The 26,570-nt window shown below is 44.8% G+C and overlaps 2 protein-coding genes across 2 annotated transcripts; one reads left to right on the top strand and one right to left on the bottom strand.

Moving 5' to 3' along the window:
• Positions 1 to 7,447: 7,447 nt before the first annotated feature.
• LOC308370073 (P2Y purinoceptor 3-like) lies at positions 7,448 to 8,440 on the top strand (the record flags this gene model as incomplete). The annotated part of the gene is made up of 1 exon (XM_080844636.1): positions 7,448 to 8,440. The coding sequence occupies one exon, from the start codon at positions 7,448 to 7,450 to the stop codon at positions 8,438 to 8,440; it is 993 nt and encodes a 330-aa protein (XP_080700762.1).
• Positions 8,441 to 10,169: 1,729 nt separating this feature from the next.
• On the bottom strand, positions 10,170 to 25,137 carry mfsd1 (major facilitator superfamily domain containing 1). The gene is made up of 16 exons (XM_080844216.1): positions 24,961 to 25,137; positions 24,502 to 24,554; positions 23,929 to 24,041; positions 23,157 to 23,199; positions 22,644 to 22,711; positions 22,444 to 22,552; positions 21,560 to 21,662; positions 19,900 to 19,998; positions 16,624 to 16,735; positions 13,837 to 13,893; positions 13,210 to 13,366; positions 12,767 to 12,864; positions 12,469 to 12,581; positions 12,108 to 12,155; positions 11,882 to 11,948; positions 10,170 to 11,726 (listed from the first exon to the last, which is right to left on the bottom strand). Exons 1-16 carry the CDS (start codon positions 25,121 to 25,123, stop codon positions 11,723 to 11,725), a joined length of 1,407 nt encoding a protein of 468 aa, XP_080700342.1. The 5' UTR covers positions 25,124 to 25,137; the 3' UTR covers positions 10,170 to 11,722.
• Positions 25,138 to 26,570: the final 1,433 nt, after the last annotated feature.

Genomic DNA, 26,570 nt, shown 5'->3' with positions numbered 1-26,570 from the left:
TAAAAGGTGTCACTATATCGTTTTTATCACCAAACTTCTGATTTTTTATTTCTGCTAGACTCACTCATTAAAGAAGAAGTTCAAGCTACAATTTGTCAATCTTTACGCCAGTAAATCCCCATCTGCACTCTCTATTGTTTTTCTAGTATATTCTACTCTACAGCAGTTCTTTCCTGAAACAATGGAAGTGAATGGTGTCTAGTTCTTTCTTACTTCTGTCACTTCACTGGCTATCTCATTTTGTGCTGCTCCGATAAGCAAACCTTTTACCGCTGACCACTTGCAAGGGCTTGAACAGACGACGGCAGTCATGTGCACTTCCTTTAATCTCCCTTTAATGTGGCTTATTTCACGAAAGCTCTATGGATTCCCTCCACTTCATGTGCATATTGACCAATCGGCTACAGCGGATGATGACAGTGAGTCTGTGTGACTAAACGGAGAGGATGGTCCTGCAGCTCCACCAAAATGTTTGCATGAGGCTTGAAAGCGCTGCTCGTGACTACATCACAGGGGAAAAAAACAACCCTTTCTCCTCCTCTCCTCTTTTCTCTCCCACCCTCTCTCAAAACAACCCTTTCTCCTCCTCCTCTCCTTCTCTCCTCTTTTCTCTCCCCCCCTCTTTCAAAACAACCCTTTCTCCTCCTCCTCTCCTTCTCTCCTCTTTTCTCTCCCCCCCTCTCTCAAAACAACCCTTTCTCCTCCTCCTCTCCTTCTCTCCTCTTTTCTCTCCCCCCCTCTTTCAAAACAACCCTTTCTCCTCCTCCTCTCCTTCTCTCCTCTTTTCTCTCCCCCCCTCTTTCAAAACAACCCTTTCTCCTCCTCCTCTCCTCTCCTCTTTTCTCTCCCCCCCTCTTTCAAAACAACCCTTTCTCCTCCTCCTCTCCTTCTCTCCTCTTTTCTCTCCCCCCCTCTTTCAAAACAACCCTTTCTTCTCCTCCTCTCCTTTTCTCCTCTTTTCTCTCCCCCCTCACCCCCCATCCTCTTTCAAAACAGCTCATTTGCACCCAGCCTCCCCACCGCAGACAGATAAGAGGCACGACAAATGCCACCAGCTCGGTGAATACTATCACATCTGGTCGCCCTAAAGAGACTGGAAAATGACACCGCCTTGCGGACAACATCCATTCCAGCCAACACCCGCCGCTTATTAAAACTCAATTCTCTGGCAGTTATCGTTCAGCTGAAGGCCCTTTTCACGGGGAGACGAGCACAAGAAGGCTCTCTGGGAGGTGGCTTGGTTGCACGCGTATGTGTGTGTGTGTGTGTGTGTGTGTGTGTGTGTGTGTGCGTTGGGGGGTGACGACACTCCAGTGAGATGTAGTACCTCTGTCATATGGGTTTGCTGACATTAACACAGCTGGCGGAGAGAGACGCTATATCTCCGTAAACTCGCTTTACAATTGCCATGGTAACACATCACCGAGGGTGTCTACCCTGTACTTGTCATCCTCACTTTGGGAAGAACATTTAAAAAAAAAAAAACGATCAATGCTATGAACTGAATAAATATCTTTAAAATATTTCAGGCTGTTCTAAGGAACATATTTCTTCTCCTTTTTCTGTCAAAGACAGACTCAATTAAGCGTTTGTGAAACTGTAAAAGCAGTGCTTTAGATATATCAATTTTGCACCATTAGAGCTTCAGAGGATGTTTGCCTTTCGCTTTATCATCTAATTATCAGTCCAGAACATCTAAGAGTTATATTTGTATAATCTGTATTTCACAACTTCCTCTGACAACATAGCCAAGAGGGGAAATTGACTTCTTGTAGCAAGTGTGGAGCAATGTGGTGTTGCAAAGACACAAATCTTCTCTGATAGATCTCCAATCTCCATTCCATTACAACTGGGATGCAGTGAGAAGCCTGAGAGTCCAAACTATTACTCAAACCATTATGAGCAAAAGGAAATGGATGAAGTCACGCTAGCAATGACCCACACAACAGTTTTCTCAGGCACCCAAGTAGGTCCGGATCAGGGCCAAGATCAACCCACTAGGGGTGCACGATTCAGGAAATGTCATGATTCGATTCGATACCGATTTTTAGGCTCACAATTCGATTCAAAAACGATTCTCGATTCAAAAAAAATGATTCACAGTATGTAAATGTTAGTGCTGTCAAACGATTAAAATCTGTAATCGCGATTAATCGCATTTTTGTCATAGTTGACTCAAAATGAATCGCTATTAATCGCAAATAAATTAATCGCAAATTTTATTTTAATGCTCTTATCACGGTAAAAAGTGGATTGGCTTGCTTTATCCAATGTTTTATTTTATTGAAAAATAACATTGCCAAACAGGGCGGTACAAAATACAATTATAAAGTGCACATTTCAGACTCAGCCTATAGTGCAGTTAAACCATGGCTTAATATTTTCTTTTTTTCAAGTTTGCTGTGAACATAAAAGTCAGGCCTCTTATTTCAAAAACAATTAACCGTAACAGTAAGGTTACCAATAAAAGGTAAGCCTTCTACTTCTGTGCTTTCAGCCAGTTGCCTGTTGACATTTTCAGACAACAGTAAAGCTTGCTTCTTTTGCACAACACAACTTTTAAAGGTAAACTTTCTATTCAGAAGCTTTTTATCAACCATTTCGCCGTATCGCGCTCACCATCACTCAAACCGTAACGTTAGCCTACTACACAGTTTGCGAAGCCAAAAATAACGTTAATCTTAACTTAAATGCTTAAATGTTTTTTTTTTTTTTTTTTTTTTTTAATATGAATCGATTTTTGGAATTCTATGAATCGATTCTGAATCGGGAGCACTTGAATCGCGATACGATTGTGAATCGATTTTTTGGCACACCCCTACAACCCACACTCTGCTGCTGCTTTAGGAACCTCCGGGATCAGGAACCTCAGGCTTAAGGAACAGCAGGCTTTAGGAACTGCAGGGTTTAGGAACCTCAGGCTTCAGGAACTTCAGGGTTCAGGAACTAAAAGGCACTTGAGAAACACTTTCTGAAAGGAAACTACTCTTGGTGTTACTCCTATCCATACTGAGAGTAATTAAATATCAAATTCAGACACCTCTACATACGGATGTTCAGTCAGGAAGAAGGTTAAAGCTAATACCACTGTATTTATTACCACTGCATACTTCAATACACTCAAAACATTTAAGATCTGACTCTAAAAAAGAAACCTTTAATATAATATATTTTGAAAAAGCAAACTGTTTCTTGTGTATATCTTTTGGGCTCAGTCAAGTATTTCACTTTTATGATCCAATCATGACATGTCCGAACGCACAATCAGGATATCCAATCCCTGGTAGTGATCCGTTGAACAGATCTGGCAAAGACTGGATCAAGCGGACCTGTCTCTGATTGTGCCCTGATTCGCTCCAAAATCAGCTTTCATCTACAATGAATCTCCCACATTATGTAGAGGTAGGGTAGAAAGAGACAGGAAACAACTGCTCACGTCTAACAAATGATTCCTGCATGCATCGCATGCTCTTCAGTTAACCAGTAGCGCAGCAGCAGAGTCTAAATGCTTATATTAACAGTCCAACTGATTTCCCCATCACTCTAAAGGTAGCAGTGAGTTGGACTGCCTACCGTGGTACCCAGCCTGTGAATTATTCACAGTGACCTTATTGAGGCTAGATGCAACAGTCTGCATTCTCAGATATCCATGTATATCATCTCTGAATTACAGACAAATAACTCAATTTGCCTGTCAGGCTACAGTGGGTATTCAACACGGGATGAGTTTACTACAGCAGCTATATTAACTGGTTATTGACTGCCTTAACACTCTCTAAATGAATCTGTATGACAAGTTAACCCCAAGCACCCTACACATCCATAACAAATCAACGTTAATCTGATTTCAGGCACCGTGATCTGACTGCTGTGTTCAAACACGTGTGGAAACAGGCCAATAGGTAACAAAGCTATGCATTGTAAAACGTCATACTCAGGGACCTATGGAGACGTGCTGATTTAAAGACAGAGAGTGTTCCGTTCTGACCCCTTTGTTTTGCACGCCCATTTCCTATTGCAAGAAGTTGCAGAGCTGAGAGCAGTGAAGGACTGAACAACACAATGCAGGGTCACAAAAGCACACCTTGGACTGCGCTGTTGTGGCGCTGTGGTGTCGACTACGGAATCACACCTTGGATCTTTTGCCACTGCAGGTCTGCGCATAAATCAACTTCTGAACAAGAGCAAACACGCCGCTGGGCAAAGGCAGATTGCCTAGGGCCCAGAGGAGCCGATGGTCCCACAAAGTAATCTTATGGTGTACGTGCATTCTCAGATACAGTGCAAGTTTGGAGCTAAACTCCGAAAGTGGCTTTGTCTTCCCCAAAGGAACACATTACCACCAGCATTGGGACATTATAAGCAGCATGTCCAACATGTGTGAGTGTGTATGTGTCTGAGTATCTCCTGTTATCAGTGTATCATTGCTGACTCTATGAGCTATTTATTTCTACATACATGAAATATGCATTCGATTTTAAACTAATTTAATAAACTAATCTAATTTTTCTTTTTTCCCCCACAAATGAAACACAAGATATGGCAGCTTACCTTTAGGAATTAAAAACAGTCCCTTACATCTAACCAGCAACTGAACAAACATAATGTGAATCACTTCAGCAGAGAGCCTATGACTCCCTTCACCCTTTAAGTCAAACAAAAAAAATGGTCTGCCTTCATGATAGGACCTTGTGAATAAGGCAGAAGTCGAACATGAGGGTACTAGAAATCAGAGGCAAGTAGGGCTGGTGATGAGAGGAATGACTATAAATTCTGAGAAAAAAAAGTTCCCTCGCTGCCATGCTTTCTCAAAACTGCAGCCCGGGGTGAATTTACCCGAACTCGATGGCACGCTATTCTGATTTAAATTCAAGTTCCCGAAATCCAATACTAATTTTAAAGAACAGGACCGAATTGATTCCCCTAACACTCTGACAGTGATCGCGTTTTACCCTGCTCTGGTTGGAGCATCGCTGTCTGCCAAAGAGCAACAGTACTAGAGGGAACGAGCGTGAGAACTATTTTAAAGTCTATTGATCTGAATTGAGGGAGACGTTTGGAAAAGAAGACCACTATTAAAATGGAGAAGATCGCTCTCGGTAAACTAGGCAGTGGTGGAAGCTTCACCGGGTTGTGAAGCACTGTACAATGGGCCGACCTAATAGGAAGCTATATGATGCCTTCAGCATAGATGTAACACGCCGTTAAATACTCAAGACGCTTGCGTAGTCTGTTGATTATTGAGGAGTTTGTCGACTCTTTATATGAGCCTGGATAGCTAGACATATGTCAAGTTTCTCTTTTAGGCGTAGAATGTATACGAAGACTAAGTAATCACATCCTCCATGGTACGGTACTGTATCGTTTAAAAAAAATATTTGACTGACTGACTGACTGACTAACTGAACTGAACTGAACAAACGGGTTGCTACAACCAGTAAAACCAGATTAAGTGTGTCCGGAAATAATACAAGAATGAAACATTTGCAATTTACAAGATTGAGCCCCATTATATCCGTACATTTGAAACTCACATAGGGTGACAAATTAAGTTTTATAGCTAGACTAGGTAGTATAACGGAAACTGGCAAGACCTCCGGAACTGATGCTGAACACTGGCGCTGTCCACGGTTCTGAAAGAGCAAATGATGGTCTCTGAAGACATTGGTGAATGAACGACAATGTGTGTCGAGATCATTACAAGGTGTTTTACGACATTTTGAGCTGGTGTGCAAGTGTACTATATGTGCACAAGACTATATGTGCACATCTCTCGTTATAACTTACTATAATGACGTGCTTACCACCTGATGAATATTTTCACAAAAAACACAAAACCATTTAAGGACCAAAGTGTCTATATGAAAAATAACGGTATCTTGCATTATACAAGCATTTACACATTGCATACTGGAGGAGACAATCAAACACTATCAGCAATAATGGCAACACCTCCACCCCATGTTTGGCAAGAAATACAACTGCATGACATCATCCCAAAATCGACGCACGCTCAATACTTACCAGCACAACAGCGCAAAGGCTGTGAAGCGCAATTAGTATATCTGATTCTATACATAACTGCTGTATGTGAAAGCGGAGGCTGAGAGTTTTACCTGGGAGATTTTCAGCGACAGACGCTTTCTTTCCCCGGTCTCGCCACGCAGTCTGGAGCTGTCCCCTTGACTGGTTGTCCTGCGAACACGAGCAAAGTTGCAAGGGTTTATAAGCACGGAGTCACAGCGAGCACGCACACTTCTGACACCTAGCACAACGTACCCCCCTCCCTCTGTTTTTCAAAAAAACTATAACAGAATCCGCGTTTTTTGGTTACAGGGGTCGATTAACGGCTCAGCTGGTTACAGACACAGATACGTGAGCGATGCGGTATAGTCCATGCAGCTGCATGTCCAACGCATGAAAAATACACACACACGCATGCACATGCACACTCAGACACACAGGCAGCGAAGTTCACTCATGCATACGCAAATAAACCAGACTATGGTATGACACGGCGATTCAGACACACCGAAAACTGGCTGTCCTTAGCATGTCTGGATATCGCAGATGGTCAAGCGCCAGCTAGAAACAGTTTGGAACGAAGCGCCTCAACAGTCGGGCTCCGACTTGGGAAGTGGTCTCTCAGCCAATGGGATGTTTGGGTCGTGCATGATTTATATCGCGTGTAGCGAGCACTGGGAGTCATTTAGTTCAGCAATCAACATCAATCACGGGACCCGTTCCCACTCGCTGCTGTGAAGAGCGGCGTGTGAAGGTGCCGGTCTTACATTTGCGTGTGTTTGAGTGTCAGGCTTTAGAGAGATAGATGTCGGACTCACTGACAGGCTCTCATTTAGCTGTAAAACACAGAAGCACGAACAGGTGTGTTCACAGCAAATATGGCTAAAAATTAGCAGCTCATGTTAGGCTGAACTGAAGTAATTTCCCAAAGCCTGCAAGAATATTGGATAGATAGAATGACATTGACGCGTGACTGATATTCCAAAGCTTTTTGTCGAGATCACGATGTGAATCAAATCTCGCATTTCGCTGAATATATGCACACATGTTTTAAGTATGGGCTAGGGATACTGCTTCTGGGGGTCTTTTGACCTAGTCCTACAGTTACCTGCCACTAGGAGGCGTCCTAGTAATTACTTTCCGTCTTGTGTTACTCAAGGCGACGAAACATTTGAGTAAACAGTCGTTTCAAACAATACGTCATTTATAAAGCAAACACAGGTTTTACCGTTCCCAAAATCCTGTTGACCAGAGCACTGATTTCAGAGTGAAAGGCATCAGAACACAAAATATGAGAACAGAGAAGGGGCTGTCTGTTGGAGACAAGATTCCCTTAGGAATGTCTTGGATGTCTCCATTGCCAAACTTTGTCTTAATGGATAACTACGTAACCGGCATACACCCTACCCAATATTGTTCGGTGATGAGGACGTATAAAAGGGTTTATCTACCGTTGACTTATAGTTTTGTGTTCATACTGGGACTTACTCTAAATGGGTCGCTTCTCTGGATGGTGTTCAATCGTACGCGCAGGTGGAGCTGCTCGGTGGTCTACATGGCCAACCTGGCCTTGGCGGACCTCCTTTACGTGCTGGCATTGCCTTTGCTCATTATCAGTTATGCCATGGACGATTTCTGGCCGTTTGGGGACATCATTTGCAAGACTGTACGGTTCTTCTTCTACACAAATCTTCATTGTGGAATGATGTTTCTGATGTGCATCAGTGTTCATCGTTTGTTGGGCGTATGTTATCCAATTAGGGCCATGCGCTATCGCACAAAGAGGGTTGCTGTCCTGGCTTCAAGTGTGATCTGGATATTGGTGACCGCAGAAATTTTGCCTACCCTAGTTTTCGCCCACACCGGCTTCATTGACAATACGACGGTCTGTTTCGACATGACCAGCCCAGGAACATTCAAACAGTATTTCCCCTACGGTGTGTTTTTGGCTGTATTAGGGTTCATAATTCCTTTCCTGGTCATTCTTATAAGTAACTGTACAATTGTGAGAGTTTTATCCAGACAGCACGTCGACGGGAGCCCGATTGGGACAGCGATGCGAAGCAAGTCCATTCGCACCTTGCTCGTGGTGTCTCTACTCTTCATAGTATGCTTCGGACCCTATCATATCACGAGGACCCTGTACTTGTTTGTGCGAGTCTACATGGCGACCAACTGTAAAGTTCTCAACGTGGTGATGTTCAGCTATAAGATATGGAGGCCCATTGTAAGTCTACACTGTTGCGTCAACCCCATGCTGTATTTCATAGGCTCTGACAAAAAACGCAAACTTCTGCGGACCCTGTTTTCCCGAAAGCGAATACATCCCGCCGTGTGGACGGTTCGAGCACAAATACAGCCCGAAAAATCTAGAAACGGAGCATCTGGTATTAGGAACAGTGGTAGTCATGGATGATTTTAGATGACTACATTAAACTAAAAAAAAAACAAGGTTGTATTTACAGATGGAAACGTCTTTCATTATAAAATATTCCTGTATAGAAAATAAATGTGAAGTTATGTTATTTGTTCTTGTGTTCATGCATAGCGATAAGTGTTTATCAGAAGAAGCCGCATTTGTTAAATCTGTGAATTGATGAATATATACTGAGTGGAATGCAGACTGTATGGGAAGGAGCTAAATGGAGTCTATCCATCCACTCCAGCACAGGGCTCCTAGCCAGAAGTGATGGGCGAGACAGGACAAATGGAAATGTGAATGTGCACACACAAAATTGACTGAATACAGACTACACACACACACACACACAGGAAAGAGAGAGAGCTTGGACAGCATTTAAGCTTCAGTTCAGTAATGACCTGCATACTCACTATCGTCAAGTGTTTCAGTCTTCTAATATCTCTGAGAGCATTCCCAACAGAGGGTAACATACTGTATAAAACATAGAACTTATAGCAGATGAAAGTCTAATGTAAGGCCATCTCTCTGTCAATGTTATCTCTGCAAATGCTGTAAAGTATTGAGATCAGCTCCACACACACATTGTGTCTTAAGGACTGTTTGGTAAAGGGCTGAATAATCCACTCTTCATCATCCTCAACAATGATCTGTGAAGACATACCTGGCCCCAGGCAATGGACATCTAATGTCTGGCCTTTGAAAGTATAGTATTATCTCTTGGAGTCATTGCCCAGGAACTGTGCAGATGTTCCATAGGCCCGGAATGAGACCCAGTAGCCAAGTGAGCTCACACAGCCAGACACCCCCACACACACACACAGCCAGTGCCAAGAGAGCACTGGTAAGTACCAGGCCCGTAGAGAATACCCCCGCAGCCCCCGCACCGCGGGGGGGCCTCGCAGGGTTGGGGGGCCTCGCGTGGCCCCCACCAACAAAAAAAAAAAAAAAAAAAAAAAAATTTCCTCAGGGTTACCTCTCAGGGTTATTCTGCAGGGGGGCCTCACACGTTTCCTTTACGGTACTGGTAAGTACACCTGTCTCTGAACTGTCACACTGCACAGAGTTAGGGAACAGCATTGCCTTTATAAATAGCAATTTCAAAGACTAGGAAAATGGCGACAGAACATTACCTGCTCCACTGGCATTTTCAAGTTTGGAGACTACACATTAAGGAACCGTTAGCTCACACACACACACACACACACACACACCTATGTAACAGCAAATAAAGCCAAACTGATTGAACATTCTCTTTATTTTCGGATACTCTAAAAGTGTACACATATTAAAAAGATTACAAAAAACATCATTATTTATTCATTAATAAATGTTGATTAATTTACCCACAATTTCACCACCAAAGAGAGACAGAGGTGATCTGTTTACGAGCAACAGAAGATTCTCACCAATCAAAGACACCAATAAAGAGTGAAATGATGAAGAAACATGATCAAACTCTTGTGACCACTTGGCAACAGCCATATCAACACAAACACACAAACAGGTGCACGCACGCACACACACACAACACACACCCAAGCTTCTCTAGAGACAGTCAAGCTTCCCTGACACACATCAAAAGGGAAAGCGGTAATGGATTCTTTGGAGCTAAACCACACCTGAAGCCTAAACACAGGCCATGCAGCCTTAAACGCACCAGCACTGCGCCTATGGGAAGGGCCAGCAAACAGAGAAGAGAAGGCTGCCCTTCATCCAAAGCGCGGGGGGGGGGGGGGGGGGTGTGGCATCGAACCCATCAAGGAGATGCCAAACTTCCTTCAGTCTAGTGGTATGATCCAACTGAAGTGCATCTACAGGAAGCGGATTGCTAGCTTAAAAGCAATCATAATAATTAATTCATAATTCACTCCAGAGTGAAGGAGATCTCCTCAGGACAAGAGAGGGTGTTTAAAAAGCACACGGAGAACAAGCAGCAGTGCTCTATACAGAAGATCACATAATAATATCAAGATTTACAACAAGATTTACAAATAGTACTCTCAGCTGGCAGGTGTGTGTGTGTGTGTGTGTGTGTGTGTGTGTGTGTGTGTGTGTGTGTGAGAGAGAGAGAGATGGCAGCATCACTTCACTTCATTCAGTCAAATGGCAATTTTCAGTCTTAATTTTGACATAATTATTTCTCATTATTTCTCATACCGGAAGTTGTCTGAACCCTTTATTGGCATGTGCAGAACTAAACACTTTCATAATGTAACAGTCTTGTGAAAAAATCATGATTATAAAAATGGTAAGATTTAACTGATATGAAATTTACCACATTTGTGACTGACTAATCTAATTTCATAATATCTTGTGACTATTATTGTTTAATGTGGAAAACAGTAGCAAGTCTTTGGTAGCAGGTACTACATACACGAGGTGTGACAGTAATACACGTTGTTATTGGTTATTGTGTGTGTGTGTGTGTGTGTGTGTGTGTGTGTGTGTGAGTGTGTGAGAGACTAAAGTAAAGTGCTTGTGATTGTTGCCATCTGATGAAAACCTAAGACTGCCGTCAGACCAAATAAAGCACACACACACCTGCAATAAGAGAGCTCATACCCGTTAACTATGTCAAGTCATAACTCGTGATTTTCAAACAAGAGTACTCTTCAAAAATGTACATTTTAAAACTTTAAAAGGCACCTGATTCTGGTATTGGCCATTGTAACACACACACACACACACACACACACACACACACACACACACACACACAGGTAATGCCTCACTCAAGAGGAATTCTCCGTCTCCAGTGTACGCCTGATCACTACTCAGAGGGAGTGAGTGCCAAGTCCAGTTCTTCACGGCCAGAAACTCTCTCAGCTCATCCTGCATAAAGTGCTCACTCTTTTGTTAGATCGGTGGAAAAGGAAGTGTGTTTGGTCACGTAACCATGACAAAGACCACAGGGATTTGTGTTCAAGTGAGGATTTACCTCGTAAGGTACCCTCCACATATGTGTGGACTCAGAGGGAGGGGAATTGCAGAGGTGTCAGTCATTTGGTGACCGATAGAGACCCGTCAGTGAAGACAGAGATTGACATCAGAGATTGTCCGCTGCGTGGGCAGGGCTTAACTATGTGTGTGTGTGGGGGGGGGCATTCTTTAAGAGAGGGTGAAGTCAGTATGATAAGGAGTGGAAAAGCGGACTGGTCTGCTGTGCACAAGAACTTGATGCCTACACACATTCACTGACAGAGACTCAGTTTCCCAGGATGCCTAGCGGCACACCAGAGACGAGTTCGAATGGGGATCAATGGCACTGGGAGGGGGTCACCTGTAAGACAGTAAAAGAACATATGTGTTAGCTCAAGACACTTATACATAAAGAGCAAATAGCACTAGCAGGAACATCCCAGTGGATGCAGGCTGAGGCACATTGTGTGCAGATGTGACAGAAGAAGTGGAGAGGGGAATTCTGGGTATTCTTACTCGGAGTCTGTAGACACACTCTTCAGCTGTCTGGCCCTTGCAGCGGCTGATAAATTCAGATCCCCACCTAGTGTGCACGACAGAGCGACAGACAGGCAGGGAGGAAGAGAGAAAGAAAGATGAACAAGTGACATTGCAAGGGAAGTCAGAAAAATGAGGTCATTGCTGTTTTCTCAAAACAAGTGCATCCCCTTAATTTGGTTGAACAGTAAGTGATAAATCTCACCTCTTAATAAATCCACAAAGTAGAGCATCACTGCCGCTATCAGCGCCACTGTGAGAGGCAAGCAGAAAGATACAGAAACACTCAGGCATGACACTCAGCTACAAGGGTGTGACTCGCAGTCACAACACATTCACTTTTAAAAGTACTTAGTTAATTATAGCATTACAGCATACAGCACACAGAGAGCACACACACACACACACACACACACACACACACACACACACACACACACACACACACACACACACACACACACACACACACACACACACACACACACACACACACACACACACACACACACACACACACACACACACACACACACACACACACAGAACAGACTGACAGCACTCACTGCATATGCAGGCACAGAAGAACACTTCCAGGAAGAGGTAACCCCGGTTGTCCAAAATGGATCCTGCTGCCATGGCGATAAGAGCCAATCCAAGATTCTGAATAGACTGCATGCTGCACGACAGATAGAGAGGGGGGTGGGTGGGGTGGGGGGGTATAGATTCGACAGGGAGAGAGTTTAACAACAAGACGGGAGATAAGGAGAGAGACAGAGATAACATTATCACAATACATCCAAAACCCCACAGTCCTGCAGGGATACGAGACAGACGCTTGTGTTAGAGGAGCCAGTTACTTACAAGCCATAGGCCGTTCCAAGCTGATGCTCTGGTACCACAAAGGCGACCATGGGCCATAGGGCACAGGCCAGCAGGGAATACGTCACACCCATCAGGCTCTGCAGACAAGAGGAAGGATGGGCTGTTTTAGTAGTTCCTGCAGATCATTCAGTTCAATTTATTTTGTATAGCACCAAAACAATAAACATTTTCTCAAGGTGCTTTACAGAGCCCAGTGCCTGAAACCCCTTCACAACTTTAGGATGACCGTTGCAAAAACACATGGCGCCTGGCTATTAGGTCACTTCAAGAATATTCACTAGCACATCAATACAGTAGCGCCTGAGTCACAGTGGTACTGGTTCTACACGGCCCGGTTCTACCTCACGGACAGATTATGCAGGTCAAGGACACACTCCTGTGAGCGTGATCTACCGAGGCCAGCCGAGGGCGGGAGAGGTTACCATGGCGATCCAGGGGGTCCAGAAGGTGAAGGCGAGCATCATGTGTGCGGCGAGCGTGCCGACGATGGCAAAGGCCACCCACAGGATGTTCTTGCCCGTCCTGTCAACGATGAAGCCCAGCACCGGTGAGGCCGGAGCGGAGATGATGTAGACAACACTAGAAAAGACGAGGACATGGAAGGAGAGAGAGACAGACGGAGGGACAGAAAGAGAGAGAGTGTGAGGTATAAAGAGAGAGAGAGAGAGAGAGAGAGGTAAAAAGAGGGAGGGAATGTTTGTTACCAGTTCTGAAGATTGAATTTCCGATGAATTTTTAAAAGACATGGCACATAACAGCCTACACTTTCATGAAACACAATCATTTCTTTCAACAACAATATTGTGATGCCTTTTCCCCAGACAACAGGGTTTTTTCAATGTACCAATAGATGTTGTTATGCTGCAATCACAATATTAAATCACACTAATCATGGAGATCAACGACAGCATAGTGATTCTGGTAAACCAAGGTTAAGGGCTAGGGCTGTGTAATGTGCTATAACAACCTGAAAAAGTGTTTCCACGGTATATAGTGGGATAGTTACAATGCGAGAGGGACTAGAGAATTAGCAGGGAGTATTGTCTTACCTGTTTATGGCTCTCGCCTCTGCAGGGGAAAAGTCAAACTTTTCGATGAAGAACACTCTAAAAAAGAAAAAGGTAGGAGAGAGAGAGAGAGAGACAAAGAGACAGAGAAGCACACAGGGTGAAGGAGTGAGAGAGAATGACAGCAGGAAAAGAAAGGGAACAAGAGAGGAGGAAAGAAATTCCAATTTACTTTGATTTAAAAATATATATATACTATATATGTATATATATTAAAAAAAACTGTCCCCTGTGCCTTTATAACAGGCCGTCCTAAAGGACTATTTACACACAAAAAAAAAGCACTCAGTCCAAGCAGAACTCTACAAAAGTGATACTTAAATACGGTTCAGCGCTTTTAACAGCACTGCTCAGCTCGTACCATTAAAATATTACTGTCAAAGGACAGGGACTATTCAACATCACTAGACGACTTCAGACAGGACGGTCTTATTGCCCTAGAGAGACACGATATGTGTAGTGCATAGGAAGAAAAAAGAATGAGCTTTGCATAGTGCACTCATTTCAAAACCCTGAAATACCCAGCTTGGGGCATTTCATGGAAAACAATAGTCCACTGAGAATACATTGATAGACAAATCACAAATAGACAAATTGATAGACTCATCAGTTTTCAGTGTGGTCTTATTAAATTCGGAAAACACTGAACCCAGAAACAGACACGTAACAGCTCTGCAAGTTAATAAACAGATTTCAATGGGTATTTACCTAGTGTGTCCTATTGTAGCAATTAAACCTTCCATCAATGGGATGGCGTCATAAAAGGACACATTTCCCAAGCTCTCTAATCCATTTTCCAATCAATAACCAGACAAAAGTGAAGTTCAGGTGCAATTTCAGAGTTTTACAAGCTGGAAAACTCATTTTTCAGACGATCAGAAAGCAGGCAAACGCATCTTAAAACTTAAGACACGACCACAGACGCACTACACTCTGCATTGTGATTCAGGCATTACCATTCAGCCCTTTGTCAAAACACTTTGATGGTGTTCACAAATGCATGAAATTTCAGCTCACACAGATACTTATTTCTCAGCCCTGGGAGTCACCACAGTACATGCTTCGGGCCAAATCCATCTAAATTATGCTCCCTACTCAGCCATGGTACCCATAGCAACTTTATAGGCCGAAAAATGCATCTGCAAGGCAACTTCATTCCCTCGCTCATGCCGATACGTAATGTTGGCCACAAGGTATAATTCAATTCAATTTTATTTATATAGCGCCAAAACAATAAAATTCAACATACAGCAGCATCACGCACAAACCCGGCTTACTCCCCCCTCTATAGCTCAATATGGCACCCAGTTAGCTCAGACGCTGCAAGGTCTTGGTCATCCATTAATCAATATGCCGTGTAATACTGGATCTTATTGAGCTCTAGCTCCTGCTCCTGTTGATATCGCACCACTGATAGCCCATCTCTGATGAGCCATATCCTCACGTTACCCTTCAGGGCCCGAGGAACAGGTGGCACGAAGCCTTCAAACAAACACTAAAGCCGGTGGCACCGTGTTTTAGGAGGCTATTTATGTCTAGGCAGCTCCCTGTTAGTGAGACGACATCGTGTCGGTACCAAGCAGCGGCTGGAATCTCCTTCTCCCTGATATTAGTGTCACTCCCTTTATTTCACACACACACACACACACACACACACACACACACACACACACACACACAATATTGAATTTAGCTCCTAGTAACAGGGCCAAGGCGAAATTCGTTTTTCCATATATGCAATGCGTGTTTGTTCGGCAAGCAAAAGCCTCCAAGAGAGGTGTGTGTGTGTGTGTGTGTGTGTGTGTGTGTTCATGTGTGGGGCGGGGGTTATAAGAGGAGAGCTGTTGCTAGGAGATGAGTTTGTGTGGTGGTTTAAGGGTAGCTTTAGGACGCGACTAGCTCCTTCACCTAGTCGCCGGGCTCTTTGTCCCCACTCCAAAGGGTGTGATGTAAGCTGTTTATATTTCAGCGTTGTGAAAGCCCTCTCATAGCTCACTTGAACCCTGTACGGAGGATCTATCCCGTGAGTTTATATTGGCCTTCATGGGAGACAAATCACATGTACTTAACTGAAGGACCACTATCTATGGTGTAGGATGTTAACAACCATTGAATAAACCATAAGTCACACAAGAAGTTACAACCTGTTGGGCACACGTGACAAAGCTGTCACCTCTTGAGGTGCAGTGACAACTCATTAAGCTGCTAAACTACGGACAACCCTAGCTGAAATACTTACCCTACTGAAAGACTGTTTTAAGATTATATACAACTATGATAAAGTAGTTACAGGATTATTCAGTCACCTTCTTATGGTGACCCATCACACTGCATTGGAGGTGGATTAGTGGCTGCCAAAAATGAAAGGTTAGGCCTCCAAGGCAAAAGCAAATCCTGAATTTATTTGTGCTTTTTGGTTTGGCATGTCTACCCTGATTTCATACCACTTGATACAGTAGATGTGTTTCCTGGTTGGTACTGTGCACTTTTTTTTTTATACCAGATATGACATTTCCAGGTAATCACATGAGAGACCCTTCCAGACTGGCAAGAGATCAATTTTCAGGGAAGTTACAAAAAGAAGAACTCAGACAGACTGTGTGTGGGCACGTGTGTGTGTGTGTGCGTGTGTGGGTGGGCACGTGTCTGTGTGTGTGCACGCACGTGTGTGTGTGTGTGTGTGTGTGTGTGTGTGTGTGTGTGTGTTTGTTTGTTTGTGTGTGTGTGTGTGTGTGTGTGAGCTAAAAGCTGGTAGGGAGGGATCCTTACTGGCCCAATCCAATGAAGGGGAAGATGGCCACATAGTAGCACACACAGATGATGAAGATCAGCCACAGCTGTAATGGGAAGTCCTTCACATCAGTCAGCTTGATGACTTCCCCTGTAACGACCACACACAAAAAAGCATACAGACACACACAGACAACCACACACACATAGACACACACAAACACAGACACACACACACACAGACACACACACACACAGACACACACAGACACACACAGACACGCACACAGAGACAGAGAGAGAGACCATTTATTGAACAGCCTTCTTAGCAAAGTCGAGCAATGAAATACAGTAACAACTGGGCATACAAAAGGTCACATTCTCTTCCACAGGGAAGGTTTGCTATAAAAAGCTGTTAGGACTTATGTGCTGTGTTTTTACAGGCACCAGTAAACACGTGCTGGAGGGAACATGCTGCGCAGGACACATACGTGCATCAAATCAGTGCTGATGCAAACACCCAGTGAATGGGAGTGGTATTGGGATAGACATAGACATATTAATACACAACATGCACACACACACACACACACACACACACACACAAACATGCACACACGCACATACACATACGGACAGACACACGCATGCACAGACACACGGGCACTAATACAGTCACACAGAAACTGAAACAAACATATACTTACACACACATGCAACAACAAACCCAGGCCTACACACATTTGCTTCTGGCTTTATGTGGTTGGCTCTGATTATATGCGGTTGGCTGTGTAGTGATGGTAGTTGGCTGTGTGGTGATGGGAGTGGGCCGTGTGGTGATGGCAGTTGGCTGTGTGGTGGTGATGGCAGTTGGCTGTGTGGTGATGGTAGTTGGCTGTGTGGTGATGGGAGTGGGCCGTGTGGTGATGGCAGTTGGCTGTGTGGGATCTGTGGTGATGGCAGTTGGCTGTGTGGTGATGGCAGTTGGCTGTGTGGTGGTGATGGCAGTTGGCTGTGTGGTGATGGTAGTTGGCTGTGTGGTGATGGGAGTGGGCCGTGTGGTGATGGCAGTTGGCTGTGTGGGATCTGTGGTGATGGCAGTTGGCTGTGTGGTGATGGCAGTTGGCTGTGTGGTGATGGCAGTTTGCTGTGTGGTGGTGATGGCAGTTGGCTGTGTGGTGATGGTAGTTGGCTGTGTGGTGATGGGAGTGGGCCGTGTGGTGATGGCAGTTGGCTGTGTGGGATCTGTGGTGATGGCAGTTGGCTGTGTGGTGATGGTAGTTGGCTGTGTGGAATCTGTGGTGATGGTAGTTGGCTGTGTGGTGATGGTAGTTGGCTGTGTGGTGATGGCAGTTGGCTGTGTGGTGATGGCAGTTGGCTGTGTGGTGATGGTAGTTGGCTGTGTGGTGATGGGAGTGGGCCGTGTGGTGATGGCAGTTGGCTGTGTGGTGATGGCAGTTGGCCGTGTGGTGATGGGAGTGGGCCGTGTGGTGATGGCAGTTGGCTGTGTGGTGATGGTGTGCTGATGGTAGTGGGCCGTGTGGTGATGGTAGTTGGCTGTGTGGGATCTGTGGTGATGGCAGTTGGCTGTGTGGTGATGGTAGTTGGCTGTGTGGGATCTGTGGTGATGGTAGTTGGCTGTGTGGGATCTGTGGTGATGGTAGTTGGCTGTGTGGTGATGGTAGTTGGCTGTGTGGTGATGGCAGTTGGCTGTGTGGTGATGGTAGTTGGCTGTGTGGGATCTGTGGTGATGGTAGTTGGCTGTGTGGTGATGGTAGTTGGCTGTGTGGTGCTGGTAGTTGGCTGTGTGGTAATGGGAGTGGGCCGTGTGGTGATGGCAGTTGGCTGTGTGGTGATGGTGTGCTGATGGTAGTGGGCCGTGTGGTGATGGTAGTTGGCTGTGTGGGATCTGTGGTGATGGCAGTTGGCTGTGTGGTGATGGTAGTTGGCTGTGTGGGATCTGTGGTGATGGTAGTTGGCTGTGTGGGATCTGTGGTGATGGTAGTTGGCTGTGTGGTGATGGTAGTTGGCTGTGTGGTGATGGCAGTTGGCTGTGTGGTGATGGCAGTTGGCTGTGTGGTGATGGGAGTGGGCCGTGTGGTGATGGCAGTTGGCTGTGTGGTGATGGTAGTTGGCTGTGTGGGATCTGTGGTGATGGTAGTTGGCTGTGTGGTGATGGTAGTTGGCTGTGTGGTGCTGGTAGTTGGCTGTGTGGTGATGGGAGTGGGCCGTGTGGTGATGGCAGTTGGCTGTGTGGTGATGGTGTGCTGATGGTAGTGGGCCGTGTGGTGATGGTAGTTGGCTGTGTGGGATCTGTGGTGATGGCAGTTGGCTGTGTGGTGATGGTAGTTGGCTGTGTGGGATCTGTGGTGATGGTAGTTGGCTGTGTGGTGATGGTAGTTGGCTATGTAGTGATGGTAGTTGGCTGTGTGGTGATGGCAGTTGGCTGTGTGGTGATGGTAGTTTGCTGTGTGGTGATGGGAGTGGGCCGTGTGGTGATGGCAGTTTGCTGTGTGGTGGTGATGGCAGTTGGCTGTGTGGTGATGGGAGTTGGCTGTGTGGGATCTGTGGTGATGGCAGTTGGCTGTGTGGTGATGGTAGTTGGCTGTGTGGGATCTGTGGTGATGGCAGTTGGCTGTGTGGTGATGGTAGTTGGCTGTGTGGGATCTGTGGTGATGGTAGTTGGCTGTGTGGTGATGGTAGTTGGCTATGTAGTGATGGTAGTTGGCTGTGTGGTGATGGCAGTTGGCTGTGTGGTGATGGTAGTTGGCTGTGTGGTGATGGGAGTGGGCCGTGTGGTGATGGCAGTTGGCTGTGTGGTGATGGTAGTTAGCTGTGTGGGATCTGTGGTGATGGTAGTTGGCTGTGTGGTGATGGTAGTTGGCTGTGTGGTGATGGTAGTTGGCTGTGTGGGATCTGTGGTGATGGTAGTTGGCTGTGTGGTGATGGTAGTTGGCCGTGTGGTGATGGGAGTGGGCTGTGTGGTGATGGCAGTTGGCTGTGTGGTGATGGTGTGCTGATGGTAGTGGGCCGTGTGGTGATGGTAGTTGGCTGTGTGGTGATGGTATTTGGCTGTGTGGTGATGGTAGTTGGCTGTGTGGTGATGGCAGTTGGCTGTGTGGTGATGGCAGTTGGCTGTGTGGTGATGGCAGTTGGCTGTGAGGGATCTGTGGTGATGGTAGTTGGCTGTGTAGTAATGGTGTGTTGATGGTAGCTGGCCGTGTGGGATCTGTGGTGATGGTAGTTGGCTGTGTTGGATCTGTGGTGATGGTAGTTGGCTGTGTTTGATCTGTAGTGATGGTAGTTCTGTCTCACCTGTCTTTCCCTCCTCTTTGTTGAGGATCCTCTCTGCCCTCCTGTCCAGGTAGCCCAGCACCAGAGCAGACGTCAGAGATAACAGACAGGTGCTTGCACCTGAGGGCAACACACACACACACACACACACACACACACACACCCACACACCCACACACCCACACACCCACACACAACATTAAAATACTAGTACAAATACTAATTATTAAATACCAATACTAATTCTCGATATTCTCGATATTCTCTTTATTCGCATAGTCATCACAGACCAATACAGCTCTAAGTTAACATCCTCTCGTTATAGACACCATGTGGTCATCAACATCAACCCCCACAAACCCAAAATATCACACCACAGATGACATCATCCGGAAAAACATCAACCGTAACTGTTATTTGAATCCACACAAAAAGAAATAGCCTGCAAAAGTCAACTTCATGTCTATACCAGTGGCACACTGCTATGTATACAAAATGATCTCAATAGTAGTCAATAGTGGCTTTTAGGGATAATGCAAACATATACTCAACCTCTGCGTTATACTTACTTAAGAATGTGTCAGCATTATGGGTGTGATAAAAGCATGACTTGGTTTGAAGTGTTTTGCATTATTGTAACCTGAGAGCGTTTACTGCTAGTTTAGAGAGCTATTACAGATGAAGACGGAGTTAACTGCTTCAGTCTGGAGGGAGCTACCTTCAGAGAGGACAGAAAAGAGCTGAGGCGAGCGGAGTTGTCATCAGCCATGTCTCAAGAACACTGGCTTTGTGACCGAGCAGGGGAAGTGAAAAGAGAAGCAGCCATCTTTCGGTCTTCTGACTCAGGGCAACACGCCTCAACTCGCCTCGCGCTGACGAGACTTTAAGAGCTTTAAAGAGGTTACCTGAGGCTTTGGTTGCACACCGGTGACAGGCAGCCATTTACAGAGCGCTAGGGTTTCACTCATGGCCGTTTACGGCACGCTAGGGTTTCACTCATGGCTGCTTGAACAGGGAGATGAGAGCAATTTGTGGTGGACAGGGATTGTAGCTTTTTTTTCTCCCCCCCCCCCCGTGAGCTGGTTACACTTGGAAAGGGGTTGCTGGCGTTAAGCCATGTACTTTAAGATCTCGAAAGCATGTTGTACAATACGGTACTCCTTTAGCTGAAGTGAGTGTGGGGTTACAACTTCCTAGGAACCACAAGCACACGCGTTCCTCTTATTGATTCATGTTCCTGACTCATTCCTGTGTTCCTCTGACTCAACTGGCAAAACAAGGGGCCAAAAACAAGTCTGGGTTTTCGTTCTAGGGGACTGCTAACGCCAGGTGGGGCAAGGTTTTTGGATGCAAGCGACAGTTAAATGAGTACACATTTAAGGTGAAATGCAGGAGGTTGGTGAAATTAGTACTCATTAAAGGAGGTGAAATGCAAGAGGTTAGATAAATGAGTACACATTAAAGGAGGTGAAATGCAAGAGGTTGGTTAAATGAGTACACATTGAAGGAGGTGAAATGCAAGAGGTTGGTTAAAAGAGTACACTTTAAAGGAGGTGAAATGCAAGAAGTTGGTTAAATGAGTACACATTAAAGGAGGTGAAATGCTGGAGGTTGGTAAAGGAGGTGAAATGCTGGAGGTTGGTAAAGGAGGTGAAATGCAGGAGGTTGGTAAAGGACGCACCGATCATGAGGGCGATGCCCAGTGTCGTGGAGCCTGCAGAGCCCACCAGGTCCTTTATGCGGTCATACACCCAGCCCATGATGTTCATGTTCACTGTGCTGCCCTGGGAGAGAGAGGGAGGGAGGGAGAGAGAGAGGGGGGGGGGAAGAGAGAGGTAGGGAGAGAGAGAGGGAGGGAGAGAAAGGGAGAGAGAGAGGGAGAGAGAAGGAGGGAGGCAGGGGGGAGAGGGAGGGAGAAAGATAGAGAGGGAGGGAGAGAGAGAGAGAGAAAGGAAGAGAGAGAGGGAAGGTGAGTGAGTGAGGGAGGGAGAGAGGAAGAGAGAGGGAGGGAGAGAGGGGGAGGAAGAGAGAGGGAGGAAGGGGGAAGGAAGAGAGGGAGGAAGAGAGAGGGACGGAGAGAGCACAAACAGAGAATGGTAAGAGGAATGGAGAGAGGGAGCAAAAAGGAGGACAGGGGCAAACAGAAAGAGAGGGAGAGCAAAAAGTAGAGAATGATGGAGTTGAATAGAAAAAGAGGTAGAGCAAAAGTGGGAGATAGAATAGAGAGATAGATGGGGTGAGAGGAAATGGTTGGAAGAGTAGAGTAGAGAAAAGAGGAAAGGCCAAATATAATTATCATCCTTAATCATCACTATCTGGCATCTGCCGTGTTTCTCTCGTTACTTCCCTTTTGGTTTGGTTCCCCTTGTATTTTAAATTAACATTTAGTTGAATTACACGACTATGAAAACATTTGGCTGAACGGATACATAACAATCAGATCAAAAACTAAAATAATATATATTATATATCTATATATTTTTGTATTTCATCAGACATGATTTGACTGCATTCCCCTGAGGCACAAAACGATACCCCCAGACTACTCCAGTGGAGAGCACATACCAGTCTAGCCATGCTGAGCTGCAGACCGAACACCAGGTTCAACTCCTTGCCCTTGAACCAGTTGACTGCATACGTGTTCTGGGCAACGGCTAGGGATTCACCCCCGATCCTGTTCACAGCAGATCCAAAGCCATTATTAACTGACCTTAAGTTCCTCACAAACACCAAAGAAATTACATTTGCAGGTCAGTGTGTCTTACCCAAAGACAAATCGACCAACCTCCATCAACCAGAAACGCCCAGCCAAAGCACCGCCTGCAAAAATGATCTACAACAACAACACACACATAAATATACACATAGAGAGAGAGCTGAGTAAGTGGCAAACCTTTAACAGAAGAGCCCTGTGGCTTAACTCTACTGGCAAAACAAAGCCACAGGGCTCTTCTTTTAGGAGGTTTACCACTTACTCTGAGGTAACTTACCCAAATTGGTCACTACACAATGTAGTTGGAACACTCCCGTTATTAATTTCAGTAGTTTACATATAAACTGATGTAATCACTGCCACATATAGAAACATTATAATTGTGTCTTTCAAGTTGCATCATTCATTTAGGTACAGAATAATTTTCACTTTTTCCATAATAATACGGCATAACTTCAGTGACAATACAATCTAACTTCATAGAACTCAGTGGCTGACAATTTAGTAGAGAACTTCATAAGCATAAACTGAAGGTGATATCAAGAGGACAGTCTGCATACCATACCTGTCCAACCAACACAAAAGTGGCAAAGATGATTGTCCCCAACCTGCACAGACAGACAGACAGACAGACAGACAGACAGACAGACAGACAGAGAGACAGCACAGATGGTGAGTTTACTGGGCACGGAATTGGTGAGGTCACAGATATAATTAACATTTAAAGACCGTCACCAATATCAGCAGAGCGGCCAGCGATTACAGTAATGTAAACAGCCAAGGCTTTGCGAAGTGGGAACAGTGCACTAGAGTGCAGCCCTGCGGCATTGACTTGTGATAGGGAGGTGTTTGCTCGTTACACACACACACACACACACACACACACACACACACACACACACACACACACACACACACACACACACACACACACACACACACACACACACACACACACACACACACAGTGTGGTATGGACATGCTTGCACAACATTAATGCGGCCGCTCGACCCATTTTCTTTTATTCAACAGTGTTTGAGAGGGTAAATTCATTTTCTATCATATGATGAGGCAATAGCTGCCATTACATCATTAATAATGTTTGCCTCCAATCAGGGGGACAGAATGTGTGATGGCACATCTGGCATGGTGATAAATATTAAAAAAGACAACACTAGACAACATTTAATGATTAATGTATCAAGAAGTTGGGATACAGCAACTCATGCCTCTAAATATCACATTGGCATATGTGTAGTTTTCAAACTAATTCAGAGAGTTACTGAACATATGGGTTGGGCCGACTCAGAACATTATGACTGACAGCCATGCTCACCTGATGCCAAACACCCTGTCCAGGAGAAAGCCGCCCAGGAAGCACAACACCACGTTAGGCCAAGAGTACCAGGCATACAACTGCATGAACCCGGAAGTATTTAACTTCATGTCCTGTGTCAGGGGTTAAACAGAGGGACATCACTAACCCCCTGAGACTGTGAGTGGTAAAGTAAGTACTTCTTCTTGGTGGAAAAGTGTGGAAACAGAGATGAAATGCACATGTTGAGCTGGTTTAATAAGAACTATGGTGTTCTGTGCATGTGTACTTTGAAATTTGACAAAACAGGAGCTAAATCTAGGTTTGCTCACTGAAATGAAATGAACGAAACAGATGTGATTAACTGATTAGCCAAGGGAGAGCTTAAGTTCCCAATAAATACAAAAATAACAGGTCACAAAAACAATGCCCAAGTGATGAAATTGCAAGGATAGAAATACACGGCCTCTGAGGGAAATTATTGTTAATGGCAGTACCGTGAAAATCACTGCGACCTGATTTACCAACATGCCAATTAAAATCCAATCGTTCCCTGCAGCAATATTAGACGTCACACACTCTACACCCACTCACCTGAATGACCTGCGTCTGGAGAGCGGCGGGGTTATCGTAGCAGAAGTAACTTCCTGAAGGAGGAGAGCAGAGCATGTTTGGACTGGTTGGTTTGAAACATTGATATTTAGTTAACTTTACATTGTAGTCAAATGTCAAGGTGACTAGCTAAGAGGCTAACAGATATATTACTCCACAATGTTGGCTACTTTACAAGCAAAAACAGAGACCTCGAAGGAAGTGATGAATAGCTATTTCGTATCGAGTGTGAGGGCGTCTGTTCACAGAAGTTATAGCTTCGGCTTGTTAACCCTGTCTGGCGAGAAACAGTTTTAGATCTGTCCGGAGAAATGTTGTTCTCGTTTAATTGTTGCTAATGTCACATAGCGTATGTCAGTTAAAACATAACAAGCTAACCTTAGCATAGGTAGCTTACAGGCTGGCTAGTGTCACTTGCACACATCAACAAAGCTTGCTTACCAAACCCAAGGAAACACATAAACGACAAAACCACAATTCGGTGCGACCAGTGACTTGGGTCACAAATCGCAGGAAACGCTCTTGCCCCGGCGCTGCCATTGTCCTGTCCAGAGAGGGAATCCCCTTCAGTTATCAGGTTTTCGTCCTCTCCCCTCCCCGCCATAATTGTGGGTGCATTCAAATCTGAGGAAAACTTTTTCCTAGGTAGCTATGCTAGTCGTGAGACACTTAAACAAAGTCATGTGACCAAGCGTAAACATGTGACTGCATCACATTTGTACATACTGCAAACAGAGCTCCGACGCTCAACGCAAGCCCCTCAACGCGAGCCCCTAGCGGTGAACGGCTGCATAATGCACATGATGTCATTGTTTCTTTCATACATGTATCTATACATGTATATGGGTTCTTTACCCTAACCGTGTGTTACTTTTAAAATGTTTATTACTAGGTTTATTACTAGGATAATACGTTCCGTTATTGGATGGGTCCTCGGTTCCTCGCAATCTCCAATGCATAGTTTTAATTTCCTCACTTGTAAAAGTCATCATAGCCCCGCTTATCTATTATAATGACAAGTAAATTGCTGCAGGCCAGAGTTTTTACTTGCTTCTAAGGTTGCATGACCAATTCATTTAGATGAGTTATGAAGAGCCTAAAGTCCTAAATAGGATTTTACAGATTGCAAGTTTGGGTAGATTTATAGTTGGCTATACTCACAGTTTTGATTGCAAGAAAATATAGTGGGTCATGGCCTTAAAGATGTCCACTTATTTAGTGCCATTTAATTCTTATACTGTGGCAAAAGAAGTTTATTAAAGAAGAAATATAGGCCTATGCCAAAGTATTTCCTGAGGGAAGACAACCGAAAACTCCCTCAGCTGCCTGCTATTCCCAACCTTTCTTAACCCTGCCCCTATGTCAGATCACCTTTCAATGAGAGTAATTTCCTGTGTCATTTAGAATTGCCCACAATTCACTTTGGCCAGGTCATCTGTTACTGAATTTAATCTGCCCTTGACAAACATGCCCCCCCCCCACCCCCACACACTGCCATGGAGGACACATTATAATAGCAGTGTAGCTCATTAATTTTTCTAGAAAAAAAATGGAGAGAGGGAGGTGGAAAATAGAACTCTGCCTGCCAGAGAAGATCATATTTCATTTTTATATTAATCAGTCAGTTGGCTCAGCAACATGAGTGGATTTATCACTCCTCTGGACAGATTGGGAGTAGTGGCTGCTTCCAAAAACCTGTCTGTCTGCAAATGTCAAAAAAGATGATCATGCCTGCATGTGAACCCATTTTGAATGAAGTGCTGTAATAAACCATAGGGAGGTGAAAGCTAGCGACGATGGGTTACATGTGATCTATATCCTAATGAACTACGATCCCCACCGCTCCAGTGGTGATCAGAATATTCTCTTCAAATAACTGGCACTGGTCTACTCTACAGACTTTTAATGCCCTAGGTTAGATCAATTTATTCAAATGAATATATAATTATGCCATCATCCCTTGGGATTGCTCTTGAGAAAAAGCTTATTTTGCCTTTTTGCGTGGGGGTCGGATCATCAGAGACAGACTGCATAAGAATCATTTTAACTAC

Source organism: Sprattus sprattus, assembly GCF_963457725.1.
Source record: "Sprattus sprattus genome assembly, chromosome: 9".
Classification (NCBI taxonomy): Eukaryota; Metazoa; Chordata; class Actinopteri; order Clupeiformes; family Clupeidae; genus Sprattus; species Sprattus sprattus.
This window is presented reverse-complemented; position numbering and strand designations above follow the sequence as displayed.